This window comes from Podarcis melisellensis, assembly GCF_964234715.1.
Source record: "Podarcis melisellensis genome assembly, chromosome: 14".
Taxonomy (NCBI): domain Eukaryota; kingdom Metazoa; phylum Chordata; class Lepidosauria; order Squamata; family Lacertidae; genus Podarcis; species Podarcis melisellensis.
The window spans coordinates 46,249,624-46,264,933 of NC_138546.1; the positions used below are offsets into that span (position 1 = coordinate 46,249,624).

At 46.0% G+C, this 15,310-nt stretch overlaps 1 protein-coding gene across 1 annotated transcript in view; it reads right to left on the minus strand.

The window, feature by feature from the left end:
• Window positions 1-5,661: 5,661 nt before the first annotated feature.
• WDR72 (WD repeat domain 72) overlaps window positions 5,662-15,310 on the minus strand; it is a gene marked incomplete at its 5' end in the record, with an annotated part of 73,434 nt that continues 63,785 nt past the window's right edge. The window contains 2 exons of the mRNA XM_081887844.1: window positions 5,662-5,919; window positions 13,467-13,562. Of these exons, the coding sequence (XP_081743970.1) occupies window positions 5,864-5,919; window positions 13,467-13,562 (152 nt within the window). The 3' untranslated portion in view covers window positions 5,662-5,863. The remainder of the gene's footprint in view (window positions 5,920-13,466; window positions 13,563-15,310) is intronic.

The following is a 15,310-nucleotide window of genomic DNA, read 5'->3' on the forward strand; positions in this document are numbered from 1 at the left end:
GAAAACTGTAGTTTTCACAATTGAAAGTACAACATTTACCATGGCTTTTATCAAAGATTTCAGTTCCCTTCATCTTAAGGAAAATAACCCTTTTATTTTGTTGTGGACATAAAATTATGGCCCTGGGAAAATTGGAAGCATTTCTGTTGCGGGAAATCAATTTTCTCACTGCCACGTATGCTCAATATGTCACTGCCATCACCCAGATAATAACGGGAAAGTATGGCGAAAATGATGGGTAGAAGAAGCCTCAGCACAGAGTGAGGCAACGCCCCCTCTCCCCCCAGGTATAGTTGCTCTTCAAAAATAAAATAAAAATAAATGTAGATCCTTCACCCAACTTTTTGATTAAGTATTTCCAGCCACCATCAGTTTGAGATGCTGGTAACACTGCTGAGAAATTGACTGTCTAAGCCCTACTTTCTTTCTTTCTCTCTCTCCCCTTCTTCCCTTAGTTCTAAGTACCAAATATGCTTTTCAAGTCTCCTCTGGGAGTGCGGAAAGGTAGCTGAATTTTACCGTATAATTTTATTCCCCCAAAACATTTTCACAATAATCTTCATATCAAATAATTACATTCTTCATAAATTAACCTCCCACCTCCACCTCCACAGTGTTTCTGCTCAAACCTTTTCCACTGTATTGTATCTTTATCCATTACAAAATGTTTCCCTATTAGTTATTTTATCATTTTTCTTCTACTGCTTCTATCTCAAATCTTGCCTGCGATGTCATTTGACTGTAATTTTTAAAAAATAGTTCACGACAGGCTTCCATTCTTCTACAGAGAGTTCATCTTTTTGATCTCTTAATTCTGCTGTCATTTCTGCATAGTCTGTTCCTTTCAAAAGCCACTCCTCCTTTGTTGGAACCTGCTCTTTCAGATGGAGTGTAAGCTTATTTTAATATACCTTTCTTCTTCTTCTTTTTAAAATAATTTTTATTTGGTTTTACAAATTTGTTCATATTCATCCATATTAAAATAAAAAATAAAAGATTCAGAAGATTCTTCAAAATCTCAAGACTTCCCTCCTCCCCTCCGTGGGTTCTTTGAGTAACTTTTTAACTGCATATTATAAGTCAATCCAATTTATTGTCCTCCGTTGTATCAGAAGTCTATGTATCATTGCAAGAGTTATTTAAAACCTGCTAAAGAGTTCAAGTGTTTACAGTGGTCTTTCAAATAATATAAATTTGTCCCAATCTTTATTGAAGTTTTGATCCTCCTGGTTTCTGATTTTCCTGGTTAATCTTGCCATCTCTGCGTAGTCCAATAGTTTCATCTGCCAGTCCACCCTAGTAGGTTCTTTCATTCTTTGTATAGGGTACCTTTGCATGAGCGAATACATTTTTATCCCTCTGGAGCTGTGCTGTATCTTTGAACTTTTGTCCTTCTAGGCTGTGATGCTTTATGGTTTACATTTTTTATCCCTTGTTTTCTTTTGGTTTGTTAGCTTACACTTTTATTTTCTTTGTAACAAATCAATACACATATTTATATATAAGAGAAGAAGTTGTAGCCCCCTTCCTCTGGTCCACCTGCTGCTAGAGGTGAGGCTGGGCAGAATGAAGTGTGGTGTAGTGGTTAAGAGCGGTAGACTCATAATCTGGTGAACCGGGTTCGCTTCCCCACTCCTCCACATGCAGCTGCTGGGTGACCTTGGGCCAGTCACACTTCTTTGAAGTCTCTCAGCCCCACTCACCTCACAGAGTGTTTGTTGTGGGGGAGGAAGGGAAAGGAGAATGTTAGCCGCTTTGAGACTCTTTCGGGTAGTGATAAAGCAGGATATCAAATCCAAACTCTTCTCCTCTTCTTCTTCCTGGTTGTGGCCCTGGAAGGCTCACCTGGAAGGCACCCCATCTGACCAGCTTTCAAGACCCAAGAAAGACTACCTCCTGATTTCCGCAGGCCTTCACAGGGCGTAGGAAGTGGCCTTAAGCTAGGTCCAAATGCAGGAGCATAGTGGGGGCAGGGGGGTCATGGCCCCACACACAATTTTGAGGGGGTGTGAACCAGGTTCCCCCATGCAGGGATGCCTGTCCTACCCTGCCTGCTGCCAGCGGTCTATGGGCCCCAGAACCTCAAATGGCCTCGCCACTGTGCCCAGGCACCATTTCTGAATGGCTATCCAATGAACACTCTCCCTCTCTCCTTGCTTGGAGGGTGAACGGGTGCAAATGGATGGAGGTGGGTGAGCAAGGGCTGACCTGCAGAGTGGCTTGGCCTGGCACTCCTCTCCATGCCACAGGGGTCAGGGGGGATTTGCCGATCAAAGGCCACGGGGGGTCAGCCAGGCTCCCCCCTGTGCAGGCAGGCAGTGTAGGACAGCCCCACTTGGCTCCAGGGGCATAGGAAGGGGGGCGGTGGGGGCAGTGTGTCATCGGGTGTCATCACAGGGGGTGACAAAATCCCCCCTGGGCGGATTGCCACGCTGCCCCCTTGGGTGCTGATTGCCACCAATGGGCACCAATAGCCATGTCGATTGCCCCCCCAGGTGGCTCAACCTGCCCCCCAGGTGCATGGCATGTGCACCACTCTGGGTGCCTGAGTAGCTAGCTCCACCGCTGTTCAGTAGTGGAAGATGGGCTGGTACAGAGGGCTCTGTTCACCCTCCGTGCTTCTCCTCTGTCCAGCATGTGAGCCTCGGGTGTTGGCAAACACCACTACTCAAATCTTTGCCCATTCAGCTCAGTATTTTTGTCTTCTGTCTTGTAGTGACCTTTCTGGGATCTCAGGTAAAGAGGAGATCTCTTACCCACCGCTATGCTGCTCTTCCCTGAGTGCCTTTCAACTGGAAATGCTTCTTGGGAAGGAACTTTGTCCATCTGCATGCAGAACAGGTGCTCTGCTGCTTGGCTCCCATCTTGTCCTATTTTGACCTCCCTCCCCTAGTGATTGGTTCATATTAATGAGATATTCCTTGAACCAAAGCATTTTCAGGCACACCCAAAAAAACCAGCTGCTGTCTGGATTGCAATGAAATGCCCCGGGTTCTGAAGTCAAGGTATTTGCTCCTGGCTATGCCAACCTCAGGACGCGGGTGGCGCTGTGGGTTAACCCACAGAGCCTAGGACTTGCTGATCAGAAGGTCGGCGGTTCGAATCCCCGCCATGGAGTGAGCTTCCGTTGCTCTGTCCCTGCTCCTGCCAACCTAGCAGTTCGAAAGCATGTCAAAGTGCAAGTAGATAAATAGGTACCACTCCAGCGGGAAGGTAAATGGCGTTTCCATGCGCTGCTCTGGTTCGCCAGGAGCGGCTTAGTCATGCTGGCCACATGACCCAGAAGCTGTACGCCGGCTCCCTTGGCCAATAAAACGAGATGAGCGCCGCAACCCCAGAGTTGGCCACGACTAGTCCTAATGGTCAGGGGTCCCTGTACCTTTACCTATGCCAGCCTCATGAATATTCAGCTCCACTTTCCCCTCCCTTCAATCTTTTAATCTGGTGTTCCATCCTGCATCGATCCACAGTGGTGTTTTGTATACACTTTGGGCTTTGGCCAGTGGATAAGAGACCTCCTTGCCTTTCCTAAACAGGGCAACAACATGCAACATGATCTCTGGCCTTGATGAAAATCAGATGAAGCCTGGATATAATGAGGGCTGATCTTCTCCCCACCCCATATTACTGTCCTCTAGTCAGCTATTAATTTTTCATAGGAAATCAATCTGGTTGAGATTATGTTCAGGAACATTTCCTAACATTCTCATATTAAAAGGTAACATGAATCAAACATTTACAGCATCTATTAGTTAGGACAAAGAACAAACACACTGAGCTGGTAATAAGGTAGCAATGAATTCCTGATAGGTAGCATTCAGACACTCATTAGCCAATGGGGTCTGGTCTCGGCCACTTTTGCCCTCATCATATGAGCAGCAGCCATGACCTGCACCTCTCTCTTGGTTCTTGAGGTTGCTGTTGCTGCAGCTGGGCAACCTGGCTACTTTTCTCGGGTGCACAGAAAGCTCACACACGGCCTGAATTATGGCAGCCCCTGCAGTGGCTGGAGCTGGGCCACCTCTGCAGGAAGCATTCCAAAGCATTGTTGCCAAATGGCTGGGATGTAAAATTAAAAGCAAGCTGTGAAACATGATGTTGCATCAATGTAATTATTTCCACGACGCCCAAGAACACTGTGGACACCTGCCAGTTGTGACTTGGCCACTGCCAGGCCTGATGAATTCTGAGCACCAGGGAAGGACTGCCTTTGGAAAGGATCGCTGTGCTTTTCATATATTATGCATTGCATTGGTCAGAGACCAGGGCCCGAATTCAACTAAATGACCTCATGAGTCAAATGACCTCACCAGCCAATAGAAGGACTTCTGATAGCACAATGAGGTTCCCCACCCTCTCCCACTTCTGCCCCACCTAAATTGGCTCTGAGGGGGGCTTAGAAGAAACCCCAGAACAGTACGTTAGGGGAGGAGAGGGGAGGAGAAATGTTTGTGCTGGAGCAATCTCCTTAGCACTCCATTGAATGCCCTCAAAATATACCGTTACAGGTGAGGGGAAACCTCCCTAAACCTAGAAATTAATAAATGGTAGGATTTTGATTATTTGGGGTGTGAAGGGAGAAATACAAGCTGCAGAGGAATTCCTGAGCTAGCCTATGCAAAGTGACCTGGCCAAACTAGGACCATTAAGAAACAATAGAGGGCCACTGAAAGCCATTGGCAGTGCAAGAGAACTGTCCTTTCCCCCTTGCCCTGAGGTATGAACAGAGACAGGGTTGGAAGGTTGCCAGGTTAACTGGGTCTGGGGTGACAGGAAATGAGAGTTTTTTAGCAAGATGTTCTGGGAAGAGGAAGGAAGAAGGAGGACTGGGATCCATCTTGGGCAGACTGGCTGCAGGCTGGCTGGGAGAGATGCCCGGGACTCCAGGGCTGCACTGTTGCGGGGGACAAGCCCCTCTTGAAATGACAATGCTGTAAGATTTGGACTTCCTCCATGAGGACTAAAGGTGTAAATAGGCGAATAAACCATAATTCTTAAAGCTGCAACAGTCTCTGCCGTGTCTCAATTCTCCAAAGGAACAGAGACCCTGGGTGAGCATCTGGTACCCCCAGGAATCTTGCAGAGAGTAGGGGTGGCACACAGCTTTTGCAACAATACTTTATTTAAACTCAAGTCAAACTTCTGTATCAAATCTTTCTTCAAAGAACAGCCAGGCAGCTGGGTCAGGCCAAAGGGGACCCGTCTAGTCCAGCTCCCAGATGCCCCAAGAAAAGCCAATAAGAAGTGCCACGAGTTCAAGATCTGCACTTGCCCCCCCCCATGAGGCCCCACAATTGCAACTGATATTCAGAAGGACAGGCTGCCCAGTTACTCAAAGTTTTAATAACAGCAGATTCTGAAACAGGGTGGTTGCTATGAAGATAGAGGAAATGTGAATGCACAATCGCTGACCTTTATAAATAACAAAGTCTTATGGCACCTTAAAAACCTAACAAATTTATTTCTGCATATTAGATTAATACAGATATCTTTATAAAAAAAAACATGCAGAATCAGGTGTTGGTTCTGAAACTGCATTTCTCACAAGACATCTCTAAGGTTTCCAGTGACACTGATGTTCTCCTTGAAATTCTGTTTTTATTTTTATGCCTTTTGGGGGGAAAACATAATGATCCAAAGCAGCATAATGATCCAAAACAGGAACTCTGCCCTGGTAATTTAAGGTAAATGTAATAATGGGGAGAGGGATAGGGAGTGGAGGCATGGAAGGATCAGAAGGTGCCGTGAAATATGGTTAATGCAAAACCCAAGAAATAGGCAGTCACACCAAAACACAGCGTGAATTTCCACTTTTGCTACAATTCTCCATCTTCTGCCTTCCTTAGGAGGGTGTGACCGACCTCTAACACAGTTTGCAAGAACACACCTTGAACAGCCAAGGATGCGACTTCTTCTCATCTGCAAAACAAAAATGCCACATTTTAAAAAATCTTCTGATCCATTTTGCATGTTTTTAAAAGGTTCCCATGCACATGCAGCACAAAGAGCCACTTGACTTTAGAACAACACATTTTCATAACCTTTAACAAACATCTGCAGAAATTAAGCCTTGCATAAATTTCACAGCGTTGTGGCCCAAAACAACACACACACACACACACACACACACACACACACACACACACCCCTCCATACCACAGACTGGTATCTGTGCAACTTTTCACCTCTCATATACCTAGAAAATGGAGGGGCAAGGAAAGTCCAGCTTAAGAAGTGTTTGTGTGTGAATATTTCCACCTCACTCTAGAGGTCAAGACCTGAAATTAGGTCACCTGCAGAGGCAAAAAGCCACGTAATGGTGAATGGAGTGGTACGTGGCAAAAGGGTGGGACAATGGTTAATAGACTCCTCAACTTTTTAATTGCTTTACTGTAGCCTATGGGATCTGATGGGTCAGGATCACAGATAAATCCTGGATTAATTTCTTGCTTGACCAAATTGATTTCAAAGCCCAACAGATGGATGGCAGACACATTATCTGGATTATCAGAAATTCCACAGAAAAGCTAGATAATACCAATAGATCAAATTATCATTTGACTTTATGTGGTCGGCGCACATTATTTACCAAAATCTGGCTATTGTTTCAAATACATTGTTCAAGCTTGGTTGGATGCTGTGCAAAATCCCTGGGTGTGACAAACTGAAATGCCAGCTCGATACATTCCTTATGCATTCCTCAAATTATTCAAATGTCATGTGAATTGTCTGCTTGGCTGATAGGCTTACAACAAGGGAAAGGTAGTGATGATGTTTTCATTATTATTATTTTTAAAAGCCATGGGTAAGGCTGGCCATTTCTGAAGAGCTTAACACACAGGAAAATGAAAACATAAAAGAGCATTGATATATAATAACAGAGAAGTACCCCCTGTTGAAACAGACCAAAGGTCCATCATCGCCCAGAGACTAGTCAGATGCCACTAGGGGGACCTTGGATAGCTCAACTGGTGGAGCAAGAGACTCTTAATCTCATGGCTGTGGGTTCAAGCCCCACATTGGGAAAAAGATTCCTACATTTCAGGGAGCTGGACTAGATGATCCTCATGGTCCCTTCCAATGCTACAATTTTAGGATTCTAAGCAGCAGATGAAGAAGGCAAGAGCTCTCTTTTCCACTGCCTGTTCACAGCGTCTCCTTCAAATGCAGGTGACCCATACCCACTGTGGCTAACAGCCATAAGATGAATGGTCAGCCTAGCCCAGAATTCTGTTGTTCACAGTGGCCACTCAGATGCTTCCCACTGAAGCTTACATGCAAGGTCTGAAGGTGATGATGACCAACCCCTGATTTTCACCCTGCCCCTGGCACTTGGGTTTATACTGCCTCTGACCATGGAAATTCTATTTGCATGGAATTAACTTCCATGAGTTTATACTGAATACCCCCTCCATCTCTGCTCTTGCGCCAGTTCATTTGGTTCAAAGGCTTCAGCTGGCCTTGCAAGGTCCCAGCTGTCATGCCAATTCTCCTTGGAAGGAACTCCTTCTCCTGCCATTCCTAAAATGTGTCATGCCTGCTTTTTGTTTGCAAGACATGCCCCTTTCAGCCCATTAATGCCTTCTTGCTTGTTGACCAACATTTCCAAAGCAAGGTCCTTTGAGGGTCTCCCTCTCCCCTGACCAGCCTGCCAACTCATTAAAGATAACATGGAGGGGGTCTCCTCTGTGTCCCACAGTGGAGTTCTGGACACCTTGGACCACGGTTCTCTTCCACTGGCTAGTGGAGACCTTTTTGTTCCAGCAGGCTGGATCCTAGGCAGATAATGCTTTATCTGAAGATCATGTTCTTATCTGCCTTTGCTGTGTTTTGCTGATACTGCTGTCTTGCCTTTGATATTTTGATTTCAATTATTGCGAGCCGTCACAAATCATGCATTATATAAATGGGATATAAAGCATTATATAAATAAATGAGGCATGTTTTCTTCCAGTTTTGCATAAGGACCAAACAGCATCAGCCCAGAAGGCTAACCAGTCCTTGGGGCCTTGCTGCTGCCTGCATAGGACCTATTCTTTGGGGTTGGGTGTTGTTCAGCTTTGCAAGCAGCTGATCTGAGCGTCACACCCAGTTCTAGAGGTGGACCACCCCGTTCCACCACCTGAGGTGAAATGAGAAGGTGCCACGTGCACCACCAAAACCTCACCAGCATCACACGGTGGCGGAGAAGGCTTCCAATGAGATCTCATGGAACTCTTGTGAGATCTTGTGGAAGACTTGAGATAGCTCCACAAGATTTTGGTGGAAGCTGTTGATGCCTTGCAATTCTGGCCGCTGCAGCTGGGAAGGGATGGGCGCCACCCCATGGGATTCCACCACCCAAGATGGCTACTTCAGTCTGCCCCAACCAGATGCCCCTAAGGGATGAAGCCCACAAGCAGGGCCTGAATGGAACTCAGCCTGCTCCTCACTTGCAATTCCTTGCCATTGGAACCCATCGTTCAGCCCAGACACTGAGGTCCAGCTCCAAGGGCCTTCTGGTGGTTCCCTCACTGTGAGAAGTGAGGTTACAGGGAACCAGGCAGAGGGCTTTCTTGGTAGTGGTGCCTACCCTGTGGAACACCCTCCCATCAGATGTCAAGGAAATAAACAACTATCCGACTTTTAGAAGACATCTGAAGTCAGCTCTGTTTAGGGAAGTTTTTAATGTTTGAAGTTTTATTCTGTTTTTTAATGTTCTGTTGAAAGCTGCCCAGAGTAGCTGGGGAAACCCAGCCAGATGGGTGAGGTAGAAATAAATTGTTGTTGTTGTTGTTGTTGTTACAGTGGTACCTCGGGTTACATACGCTTCAGGTTACAGACTCCGCTAACCCAGAAATTTTACCCCAGGTTCAGAACTTTGCTTCAGGATGAGAACAGAAATCGGGCAGCAGCGGGAGGCCCCATTAGCTAAAGTGGTGCTTCAGGTTAAGAACAGTTTCAGGTTAAGAATGGACCTCCGGAACAAATTAAGTTCTTAACCCGAGGTTTCACTGTATTATTATTGGCAGTGGAGGGAAGACACTGACATCACAGCCACCCGTTGGATGCTAATGGTGGACATGCCCTTTCCTGCCAAATGCAAACAGGTGGGCAGGATCTCAAATGCCCCTGGGTGGCAACACCTTCAGGCACTGCCTAGTGGAGTGTGAGTCGGGGCCCTGGCAGCCCCAGCAACATGCCACCTTGATGCTTACTCTACTGGCAGCAACTCAGGGGACAGCAACTCACAGCAAATGAGGTGGCCCAGTTTATGGCACCCCTTCCTGTCATTGCCCTGTCAGGTGAAGGCGCCAGCTGTTTAGGTGCTCAGCCTGAAAGGATGCTTGGGGAAGGAGTGGCTGCCTTGGGGTGGCCCCTGAGGCACCTCCACCTCTGGGATGATGATCTGGATGAGGCCCTTGTGGAGGAGGAGGAGGCATGTGAGGCTCAGGTGACCCTGCAATGAGGATCAGCTCAGCCATGGGGCAGTAAAACACACAGCTTGCTAGTCAGCACCCAGTGGCCAACCAGGTACTGTTGGTTGGTTAAGGTAACTTCTCATTTAGCCAAGCTTTGCTATTGAGGGCAAAGAGATTTCGGCATCAGAGCTGGCCTTATATGGACTGAAGCAGCCACCTCCAGTGGTGGAATCCTGCGGGGACACTGCCCTGCCACAGCCAGAGAAGCAAAGATAAATGGCGGTGGTGGGTTCAGCAGAGATCTAATCCTGGCTGCCCCTTCTCCTCACTTCTCCCATGGCACAGCAGGGCACCCAGAAGCTGCAGCCACGCCACCCTGGAAGCAAATCAGTCTCTTAAGCTTAAGCTAAGAAAGAGTATTCTCTATAAGATTGAATATAAATATACGTTTCAAGACTTTGAGATTAGACCACTGAAGAAGCCTGGGAAGCTATCTTGGGAGTGTGCTACCTGCAAGCCCCAGTTAAAGGGCCCCATGGGGGGCGAACAGTGGCCTTTTGATTACTTGGACTGCCAGGGCGAAACAGGTGCAAAATGCCGGCACCCTGTCATCTACAACTTCATTGTCTACAACTTTATCAACATCTATCTACAATTCTACTAGCATCTCTCAGTATTGTGAATATCACTGAACTTACCTTTCGTTTGTATCTTCATGAACCGATCTAAAAGACTGAGTGAAGCATTTGAAAAATCTATTGAAACCAGACATCATTTTAGACCGGGTAGTTCGCAAGTCTTTGTGGCTTTGTTTAATGTTTTGAATTTTTCTCAGAAGGTTGATAAGGTATGTATAATTATTGTTCTGTGTATATTAATCGCCAATGTGTGGCATGAGTCGCACTACGCCACCCTGGAAAGCACAGCTTTGGCACAGGGGTCAGAGGGGGGTTGGTAAGTTCCCGTTTCACCTCTGGCAGTGAAGCAGGATGGGCAGCCCTTGTTGGGCACCCTTCCCATCTTCCCGGCACTTTGCTTGCCCAAAGATTAAGAGGCAGGCATCAAGAAGGACCTGGGCTCCTCTCTCCAGACCTCTCTTTTCAAACAAGGGCTTCTGTCAGAAGTGTCTCGATTTCTTATCACATAATTCCATCCCTACAAGCGGCAATAAATAATTCATGTCCCCGGGTCTTTGTTGCGGGTCCCCAAACTGCCCGGCAAGGGGAGGCTGACAGCTGTGTCAGAGCAAGCGCTGAAGATCTGGCGTGACAAGGCGACTAACAAGTCATCATCCCTCCCCCCCCCCCCCCGCCAGTCAACGGGGAAAGTCGACAATCGCACAAAGTGTGAAAACAAAACCCTGAAATGAAATGAAGCTGTCCCTTTCTCTCTCTCTCTCTAGATGCTGGCTATGAGCTGATTTCCAGCCCCATAACCTCTGGCCACATTAGAGGACTCCCAGCCGCCCTCTCTATTCTTCACTCTCGCCTGTCCATTTACGCCTGTCCACGGATCAATATGAGCAATTCTTGGAGAAATACGACGTCGCCATGACAACCAAGCTACAAATTCTCAGTGGGAAGCAACGAGCCCCGTAGAAAACTCTCTGGAGGTTTCCCGACCGAGGAGGAGGAGGAAAGTTCTTTAAAATGCAGGAATGGACAGAGGCCAAGGCTGGGGAAATTCATGATTGCAAAGAGAGCAAGCCAGGCAGAGCTCTCAGATGCAGCGGAGAGGCTGTAGCAGTAAACATATTCTCTGGCGCACCTCTGCCTGTGGGCGAAATCTCCCTTAACTCCTCTGCTGCTGGCCTGACACCTCTTGGATTTCAAGCTGCACATCTCTGAGAGAGGGGGGAATGGGCTCTATTTCAAGGGAGCTAATGGCAGAAACAATCAAAAGCCAGAATATACATTTCCTTCAAAGGGAAACAGATCATGGAGAGTATTTGCAACTGCAGGCTGTTCATTGTTACAACCAAACGAGGCCACGGGATATGCTCTTTTTGTTACTGAAATTGCTGACTTTTATTGTTTTTGAGCCAGTCTCAGAAGAAGCTCCTGCCCTTCTTTAACTTAGTGTTGGTGCTGACCTTTAAAGCCCTAAACAGCCTCGGTCCAGTATACCTGAAGGAGCGTCTCCACTCCCATCATCCAGTCTGGACACTGAGGTCCAGCGCCGAGGGCCTTCTGGCGGTTCCCTCATTGCAAGAAGTGAGGTTACAGGAAACCAGGCAGAGGGCCTTCTCGGTAGTGGCGCCCGCCCTGCGGAACACCCTCCCAGCAGATGTCAAGGCAATAAACAACTATTTTACTTTTAAAAGACAACTGTTTAGGGATGTTTTTAATGTCTGACACTGTACAGTGGTACATATGCTTCAGGTTACATATGTTTCAGGTTACAGACTCCGCTAACCCAGAAATATTACCAATGGTTAAGAACTTTGCTTCAGGATGAGAACAGAAATCGTGCAGTGGCAGCGGGAGACCCCCTAGCTAAAGTGGTGCTTCAGGTTAAGAACAGTTTCAGGTTAAGGACAGACCTCCAGAATGAATTAAGTTCTTAACCCGAGGTACACTGTATTGTTTTTAATATTTGGTTGGAAGCCACCCAGAGTGGCTGGGGAAACCCAGCCGGATGGGCGGGGTATAAATAAATTATTATTATTATTATTATTATTATTATTATTATTATTATGGCACAAGAAGAGTTGTTCCTCCTGCATTCCTGAGCAGTGCTAGAAACCAAGCCCAGCTCAGAGCAGGTAAATGGTGGCCGGCTCCTTTTCACCTCCCTCCTGGAGAATCCTGTGCTCTGAAATCCAATCGTGTAGCCCACAGCCTGAGGTGGGGTCTGAGATGACTTCAGGGACCTGACATGGATTTCAGGCTGCTGCACCCTTTCACTGAAAATTAAATCTCAGCAGTGCTCCTTGGGGAAGGATCAGGCCGCTCAGCAGCTGCCCTCTCAGCAGCACACATGCGTGGCTAGATTTGGGGAGCTTTTAACTAAGCTGACAGAACTCAGCTTATGGTTCACAGATTGGCACACAAAGATGTAGGAGAAGAAAATATATTGGTGGCAGGAGGGCAGGGGGGAGGGAATGGATGGACAAGGCTGCTTAGCCCTTTTGTGAGTGAGAGACAGCACTCTGCAAATTCTCCTGAATACAGCCCTGGCCGACTGGGTCGAAGGAGGGACATGTCATAACTTCAGTACTTTGTGCACAAATATATATCGGTCCACAGGATGCTCCAGGAGATTTTCCCCTCTCCCTTTATTAAAATATTAGGATAATACTATTAGGAAAAAGATCGCATTGGGAAGAGAAGCGCAAACAGCAGAAATAAATAGGAGGCTAAAATAATCATGAGCAGCTGTTGGAAAATTTAGCTTTATATCAAAAAAATAAAAATATAACCTTAGATTTGAAAGCTAAAGTGTTTGATATGTGCATTTTATCTGTGATGGAGCAGAGAACCGGACCATGACACAGAGAAACGTGAACAGCTTAAGAACGGCACAGCATCCCATAGAACAGGCAAGCTAAGAAAGATCATTAAAAGATAGAAAAGATAATAAATGGATATGACAAAGATCAAAAGTTGCAGATGTAGTGGGAAGTTAAAATGGACATATGCAGGACATGTGACAAGAGATTAAACAATGGGGAGAACTTGGCATCTATCCAAAGATGGATGTGAGAAGAGGTAGAAGGAGAAATACAGTAGTTGCTGATCTGGAGAAAAAAGGAAATGCAACAATACTGTTTCCCATTAAATTTTCTCAAGAGCAGCATGATTGATAGTTGAACAGCACCCTGGTCCTTTTTTTCTGGGAAAGAAGAGATCACTATCTGGTCCATCCAGCTTCTCATCTTGAGTCTATCACAAATTCTTATGGGAAACTTCTTCTATCAGCTTTGCCCTGCCTGGACCTGGATGAAAGGGATTCTCCAGAGACAACTGGCCAGACTGCCCCAAAGGAAAGCACATTGCCTTGACCCCTCTGCTTTGCCTGCTTTCTCACACGGCTGCACCAGGCAAGAACCTGGGATTCTCTCACCTGGATTTTCCGACTCTTCCAAGACCTGCCTCTCAGCCGTGTCTTTTCCTTCTTGGAGGTCTGCAGGTGTTGTGCAGTTGTCACAACTGGTGGCAGCTAAAAGAAAAAAGAGAAGAACAGTAACACTCTAGCAAATAGCTAACTTTCTTTCAGCTGCTCTGTCTATGCTGAGGTCACATTTTCTTAGTTTGGATACTAAGACCTCCCAATTCCAAATGTCTTAAGATTTAACAAAATAAATGTGAATATATGTCAAACCAGAAATGAAACAAACATGAAACCCTTCCTCTTCCTTCTCTTTCCCAGTATCTGCACCCAGCACAACTGTTTTCCCCAGTCACTGATACGCTCTAAGAACTGAGCCAGCTTTTAGGAATAAGAACTTCTGGGGCAATGGAGAAAGAAGCACCACAGTGGAGGAGGTGGCCAACAATTTGCAGGGAAATTCATGGGGGAACCTGGGAGAAGGCAACATTCATAGCCTCTAGTGCATATATACCAACATATATTGTACGGGAAACAAACAAGATGAGAAAGAAATCCTAACATCTACATCTCTATACCGTGGTACCTTGATTCTAAAACTTAATCCATTCCAGAAGTCCGTTCCAAAACCAAAGCGTTCCAAAACCAAGGCACGCTTTCCCATAGAAAGTAATGCAAAATTGATGAATCTATTCCAGACTTTTAAAAACAACCCCAAAAACAGCAATTTAACATGAATTTTACTATCTAACAAGATCTAAAATGAAAGCAATAAACAATATACTGCAGTCACACAATCAATCAATAGGTGAACTGGGTTCCACACAGTCACACACACACACACACACACACACACAAAGAGCCACAGAAATGCAAAATAAATAGCAAAAACAGACAGACCTTAGCATAACATTCAAAATGGAGCATGTTTGACTTCTGAAAAAAGTTCACAAACTGGAACACTTACTTCCAGGTTTGCAGTATTTGAGTTCCAAGTTGTCCGAGAACCAAGGCGTTTGAGAACCAAGGTACCACTGTATAAACTTTTTGCTGGCCTGCTGTCACACTGTGATAATAGTCTGAGCTGGCAAGGGAAGCAAGAGGCACATGGACTAAGCTGAGGTTCGGAAGACTGTCCTTCCAGGAATCCACCTCAGAGCCTGAATGGGTCACCTCAGGAGAAGGAGGAGAGGAGGGGGAGGGTAAATCTGATTGTTTTGCTGCTCTTAGCAGATCATAATTCTATTCAGGCTGCAACACAGCTAAGCACACCTTTTGAAAGTCAGGAGCATTTGGTAAACAGGCAAATCTATCTTAGACTAGGGAAAGCATTCAGAAGCTTCTGGGAACAAAGTGAATAAATATAATTGTAAATTAGCAAGCACGGCTTATCACTTGTAGCTATAACTTAATTTAAGTTGTGTTACAAGCTCAGCAAGACTTCTGAGCAGCTTCAAATCTAATTCGTCAAAACCATTTTCCCACCAAAGCTTGCAAGAAAACCATTAATGAAGTCTAGAGTGATTGTGTTCATTTTGACTTCTCTGTGAGGGAGCAGAATGCAAATATTCCCAGGTGAAACATTCTCAAGGTTGCTCCACATCTCCAGAGGAACTCAATAGCTGCACTGTGTCATTTGAGAGATGCTGAAAGCCTCATGCAGTGGCACAGCTCAAAGAAGGGATGGGAAATCACAGCTGGAAGTGACCTGTAAGGCTCTTTTGGTCCGTGGCTCAGTCCTGGTACTGGGGCACTTGGTAATCTGGTGGTGTAGTTTTTAAAAGGTAGGGAGGTTACTGAAATGTAGAGTTGGGGTCTGATGTGTAGTAAGCTCTTGCTGTTATACTGATTAAATGTCA